General features: G+C 44.9%; 1 protein-coding gene across 1 annotated transcript in view; it reads left to right on the forward strand.

Annotated features, from left to right (window-relative positions):
* The window catches only part of FNBP1 (formin binding protein 1), a 67,293-nt gene extending 62,567 nt beyond the window's left edge, over positions 1-4,726 (forward strand). Inside the window, exon 18 of the mRNA XM_009866981.1 lies at positions 4,269-4,726. Coding sequence (XP_009865283.1) covers positions 4,269-4,276 — 8 coding nt within the window. The 3' untranslated portion in view covers positions 4,277-4,726. The remainder of the gene's footprint in view (positions 1-4,268) is intronic.
* Positions 4,727-6,667: the final 1,941 nt, after the last annotated feature.

The raw sequence follows: 6,667 nt of genomic DNA on the forward strand, positions 1-6,667 counted from the left end.
TACAGGAGATATGTAGGCTGGGGGTTGTGTCTCAGTGTGGTAGCTTTTCAGAGCCTGATGTGTTCTCTGGACCTTTTAGACTGAAACCTGGTCATCTTTTAATTAGGACATTTGGAAGGGGAGGAGACAACTTGCCAAAACCTGTCTCTACCGCACTCTGTAGCCCTTGGTAAATCAGTAAAACACTGACGTTAAGAAAGATCATCTATTCTTTCTCACCTTGATACAGTTCAGAAACTGGTCTTTTGGGTATATTTGCTGTTTCAGATGAAATGCAGTTATTTCAGGTGACCATAACTAATGATTGAAACTTTTGCTCACACACGATCAATGAAGACATTCAGAATTTAGACTCAGTGACCTGTTTTGTTGTTGCTTTTAACTCCTCACAAACAGGTGGATCATGAAAGCAAGCAGTGTTTCAGGGGAATCTCACCTAGAATATGTGCTAGAACAGTGAACGTCTGGTAGTGTAATACACCAAGAAATCAAAATATTTTAGTCCTATTTCAAATCAGGATATGCCGAGAGTCCACTGTTAATTAATCTATGTTTTGTTCGGTCACTTTTGTTCAGATTGTTGTTGGGTTTCTTAGACCTTAGAGTTCTTGGTGTGAACCAAGCTGCCTCATCCAATTCAGAAGTGAGCCATGCTCCCTGGGCTCTGTGGGCAGCAGGAGGGGAGGAGCAGCAGGACTGTCTCTGGGAACTGGATCAGTTTGCCGTCTTGGATTCAGCGTTAATCAGCGCAGTGCCTTGTCTGCTGCAGATGAAAGTCTGGGCTCATCTTTTATTTTGCCATAATACAGCAGTTTTATGTTTGTGTTGGCAAATACAGGGTTGGTTGAGATGCAGAAGAGAGCAAAAAGCTTGGCCCCTCGGCTTTTGTTAACCTTTGAAAGGGGAACGTGGGTCGTGTGCTCACCTTCACAGCCAGAGCAAGGCAGGAAGCACAGAGCAGGAGATTCCGTCTCTTCCCCTTGTGTTCTCCTGTGGAGATCAACTGCTTTGTGTGCGGCAATAGCTGAAAGCAGCATTATTCTTCTGCTGGAAAATCTGTCGTTCAGTGGCGTAGGCTGCTTGAAACACCTAAGCTAGTGTGGCATCTAAACCTGTCTTAAATAACAAGCGTGGCTCTCCTGCCCTCCCATACCTGACATGATTCACATCAGTGGGATGAAATATATCTCTGACTGTCCAATGTAAAGGAATTAGAGTAGTTACCTCTTTCATTTTTCAGTTCTCTGGTTAAAAAGAAAAGCTAAAAGAGAACTTTACATAAAAAGTCCCAGTAGCCATATAAAGATTTGGGGGAAGTGCTTCTGTGTTTAAAAAACAAACTTTGTTGCAAGCTGCCCATTTCGCATTTGACTTCTGACATGTCAGTAGAAATTATTTTATTCAATCCCTGAAGCAGGAGCTACAATATTCCTGAATGTGATGCTGTAAATACTAAAGCATTTACAAACTTTAGTAGTTCTCTCCTCCTCTTTATGGAGACGAGCTTGAGCAGCTGTTAGCTCTAAAGGTTAGTTGCACGCAGGCTGGAAGCGCTCGCACCAGCCCGGAGTGTGTCGGTGGCTGTTCCAGCTCGGGCTGGTGCCTTGAGCCGACGGCAGCTCTGCCTGAGAAGTGCAACTGCTCGATGCTTTGTGAAAAGCCGCTGGGCAGCTGGTGAGCTTTTTCAGTTGGCTGAAGCCTGGGTTGTCAGGGCTCTGCTGCTGCACCAAAGGTGAATAGGACAGGTAAGTCGTGTGCTGCTGTCACCTCCTGTCGGAGCTGAGTGAGGGCTGAGTACTCCTGCAAATACCTGTGTGAGGGCTGCTTGTAGAGTTTGCAATGGTACCCCAGCTAGAAGACCCTGTCACAAAAAGGAACAGTAATGCCTATCTTGTTTTGCCTTTTTTTTTTTTTTTCCAGATGTGTACAAATCACTTCAGAAAATCTCTGAGTAGGTTTGCATAGGCCCGTTCACCTTTTATCCTACTGGTTTGCTGCTACGGTTGTTTTAAGAGCTGTATTTCAGAAGGTTTTCTGTAGAAGAGATGAATGCACATGTCCTATCTCCAGCAATGAAAGACTCTTGTTAGGTACCGTTCACTCAGCTGATGCACATAATAAGTTCAGCTCTTCAGATTTTAATGTGCATTGCTGCCGATGAAAGCGCTGGCCCGACTGTGTGAATTTAGTTGTGAACAGCATTGGTGTCCTTCCGTATAGAAACGAGAGCCAGCACAGTTGATTCTTTTTGTGGTGCTCACAGCAAACTGTTATGAATGGGAAAACCCATGCTGACTTAGAATTGGATCTGTTGGATGCAAACTCCTGCTTTGGGGCTGACGCCAGCCTTGCGCTGCTAGGGGAGGAGGAAGAAAACTCCTCCGGGTGCACGGGGGTGCAGCTTCTCATGGGGCTTTTCTGCCCATCACGTATCTGGTGCTGACAGCTGTCGAATACAAGAACTAGTTTTTGCTCAAGACCGACTGTACTGTTTTTCTTGAATATGGTACCTCATCATCTTCTTGGGATCAAAACTTGTCTTTCACTGAGGGATGTTTTGAAGGGGTGCGATAGCGCAAAAGAACTTGCATGAAATAACCGGCTTTTTGTATAAACGCCGTCGCACCCAGCAAAAACGCCGTGTTCGCTTCCACCAGAAGCACTGGCTGCTGGGCTGATGTGCAAGGAATAGGGGCTGTTTTGTAAAGTTTAACTTCCTGGTAAAGAAAAAATTGGAGCTGTGGGCTGGCAAGCGTTTCGGCTCCTTTGCTGCTGTGGGTCTGTTCCTCCTCACCTCCAGCTGTAGAAATAAACCCGTTGCTCTGTGATTCTCCGTGTTGCAGCTCTGCTGTTTGTTCACTGTAACCATTATGCAGAGCCTTGACTGATAAAAGTAAATAGGTAAAAGTTAACTATGCTGATGCACTTTTTATCTAGGATATATCTGATTATTTAATGCTTGCCAAATCATTTAGGAGACAATAATTATAAACTGGACTGTGGCTTTTGAAAATCCTGTTGTTAAATACTTGCCCTTAGTTCTCCCAGTATATAAAAAAAAAGTTGTATATAACATAACTTAAAAACTAAAGTTACTTGAATTTGAATTGTTTTTATCCTTTTATATATGTATAAATACAAATGGTTTTATAGGCTGTTCCTTCTGCTTAACCTAGCTGTCGTTTGATAACTACTCAGTTCCTCTTAAGTTGGAAAGTGTTTTTGGTTACTCATTTGCCTGCATCTTGTTGGACTTGCATAGAAACTTTTGCTTTTTGTTAAGGTTTGCTAAATCTGGCCAGTGTGGTCGTTTCATTTCTATTCTTATTTTTTAAAGAATCATCATCTGTCAGGATTCTCTTTATAGCTTGATGTACCATGGTGTCTTCTTCTAATAAACATTATATTTTCTCATTCTTGTGAAGCTTTTTTTTTATGGCAATTCATCGAAGTTTAACTTCACTAAGGGAAAGCAAATGGCCCAGAGCTGCTTTTCACCCGCTGCCCACACCAAGTACAAATTCAGTTCTTTCTCAGGAAATGTAGTTTATTGTTGGAGGTTTTTGTTTTATAGAAGTGGGTGCGAAGCTGATGGGAAGGTTCCCCTGCGCTCTGGAATGGGAGAGAGGTTTGGACTCACCCTGTATTCCCTTGGATGCCGCGGTCTCTTTGGCCAAACCACACTTCTGGGTTGTAGTTTCACTTGGCCAAAGAGAAAACTTACCCTTGGCCACAAGTCTGTGGGTACAGGAGTGTGCCAAAGGATTGGTTTAAGAGGCTAAGACTACTTTCACTTACCTGTTTATTTCTGGGCTTGCATTAAGAATGAAAAGTCTTTGCAGCCTGTTGTGGAAAGGATAGCTAGTCTGGAGTTGTCTGCCAAATTCTTTGTGTTTTAGCTTCCTGTTATTTTTCGGTACCATTCGTGGTGTCTGGAGCTGTCACTTGGTGCAATACTCCTTTGCAGACTGAAAATTAAAAAGCTCTTTTCTTTGTGGCACTCAGCAAGTGCTGGCCGGGTCCTGCTCCCACACTTTACACCCTCCTCCCGCAGCAGAGCAGTGTCCCTGGGAAGGGCTGGGGGGGACAGTAACTGCTGCAACATGTGCCCCTTTCTGGAACCTTCCTTCAACCGCTTGTAACCTGGTAGGTGCTTGGATGCAGTTTTTTCTTTAACCTCCAGCAGGTAGTGCTACTCTTAAGGGATCCTGTTTCTCCCAGCCTCTTTCTAATCCTGTCTCTTTCTTTTTGTCTTTCTTATGTTTTAGATCCCTAAAGGTGTTTGTGCTGGTGCAAGAACCTCGGGGTGAGCTTGTCACAGAAGGAGAAACAAAATGGTCTGTTTACCCTGCAGGCAAATAAAACACACTCATGAAAGCCAGACTCCCAGTCTTGTCTGGAGTTCCTACTTGAAAAATTAAGGCCTAAATTCCATCCCAATACCGTTCAGATGCTTGCTCTTTTTCATGGCATGCTACTTGTGGCTCAGATTAACTTACCAGCCTTCCCACTCTTCTCCCACCTCAGCACAGCCCCTCCGTTAAGCGTAACCAACACTTTTCCCCCCCACCTGGTTCTTCCCAACGCCGGCCGAAGCGCTGCTGGCTGCCCTTTGGTGCAAAGGGTGACCAGAGAGTCCCACGCATGGTCTGTCTTCTGCCCTCCCTCGTCCCTCAGTCCATCTGAATGTGTGCACTGCTCCACCAGCTTTTCACACGGTGCCTTTAGTGCTGATCCTGCGGGTGGTCTCAGCCGAGAGCGTGGCAGGGAGGTGCGGAGACCCGGGAAGCCTCCCCCGGAACAGTGTTACAGCAGCTGGACTGGGCTCGGAATTTGCAGATGTTAAATTTGAACCACGTGCATTGTTCAGTAGTCTGCTTTCCCCAAAGGGTCACTAATACTTGTCAGCCTTTATTTTTTAATTAAAAAAAAAAAATCTAGGCTGATGCTCATTCCAAGTATTAAATCCTTACGACCTTGCTGTTTCCTGAAAGCCTTCGAGCTCATGTATGTACGCTTGTTTTCCTGCTTGTTCTCTGCTCCCTCCTCTGTATTCCCCTCTCCTCTCTCCCTCCTCTTTCTCACACACAGACACACACACACACAGACACTGGCATTTTGGTTTGAAGCCCCATTTTGCTCGTCACAAAGGCCTCCGTTTGGCTCTCGTTTCAGTCTGCATGCTCGCCCTGTTGCCTTGCCTGCGCCCACCTTCCTGAGGGTCACGTTATTTTGTGGCTCATCAGTGTTTATTCTCTTTGCAGTTTTCTTTTGTCGGTTTGTTTTTCAGCATTTCAGACCTGCCTTCTCCTTTTGCATGACTTCTTGTGCGTTCTCATCAGCTAACGTTTGAGTAAGAGAATTTTTTTAGAAAAATGAGAGAAAAGAAAAAAAGAAGCCCCGCTCTATTTCATTCTCCCACCTTGCCATGGACTGGACCTCGACCCAGAAGCCAAACAGGAATTGTGCCCATCCTGTTCTCACATGGTCTTATTTGAAGCAGAAGGAGCGTGATAAGCGATGCTGCACTTTACCATGTCATGCAGTGGAGAGAGAGCTGTAATATCTCCGATGTTACACAATCTGGACCTCAACTGCCTAAGAAAAGGGTCAATAGCTTTATAAGCTTGGTTTCCCCCGAATCTTTCACTTTTCAGTTGTCTGGTACCTGTTTGAGCCCCACAAGAATCAGTTGCTACTTGGCAGCTCCCAAGGGCCTCGTTTATTCTTAGATCAACATAGATAGATCTTCTGGGGGAATCTAATTGCTCTTTGTGCACTTCAGTGTATTTTGTAAAACCCCTAGAATTGGAGATAATTGATGTGGAAGCCACTAGGGGCAGTGATCCTAAAATGAAACCTCTCAGGTTTGCTCCGCTTACAAACACGTGTCGGTTGGCTGCCTGCTGTGCTTTCGGGCAGGGTCACGCGTAGAAACGTGTCCAGGAACCAGGTCCTCTCCGTGCCAGGAGTGGCCTAGGCCTGCCCTACTCAGGATGAAGTAATTTTTGAGTTGGGTTACGTGTTGTGTTCATAACTCTGTCCCCTTCTCTCCATTCGAGATACCAACCTTTACTCTGAAGAGGACAAAGTCCCTCGGTCCTACACTTAGTACTGTAGCTGTTTATTACGGTGCTGAATATCTGCAGGCATCAACCAGCAAAAGGTTGGTTTTTTAATCAAATCCCAGTGGCTCAGGAGCCTGCATTGAAGTGCGGGCGATACCAACGCTGAGGCCGTTCAGCTACAGTGTTAGAGGCGTTGGAAGGGTTATAATCAATTAACTTACCATCCTTATCGTTGCTGCTACTGTGCTCGCTTAACTGTTGAGATCCATGAGCCTCCGACAGCAGAGTGGGATCCGCACGGTTGGCACCTGTGGCTTCATACAGAGGTTCCTGCAAAGGCTTCGTTGCATCCATCTCTCAAGGGATCTGAATGGTTAAGCAGTTAACAGGTGTGCAAAAATATCTTTAAAATATTTTTAGCTGCAGTATTTTTATTCTCGTGTCCAATGCACTGTTGAATCAGCAGCTAGAAGAATTCATTTTCACCTACTGTTGTGCCATCTATGTAAAAAACTAGATAAAAGTTTGCTTTTATATATTTAATCTAGGTGGACAGTATATTATTGTCAGCCTCTGTGGAACATTTGAACAATTGCAAT

Source organism: Apaloderma vittatum, unplaced genomic scaffold (genome assembly GCF_000703405.1).
Source record: "Apaloderma vittatum isolate BGI_N311 unplaced genomic scaffold, ASM70340v1 scaffold2863, whole genome shotgun sequence".
NCBI classification, from domain to species: Eukaryota; Metazoa; Chordata; class Aves; order Trogoniformes; family Trogonidae; genus Apaloderma; species Apaloderma vittatum.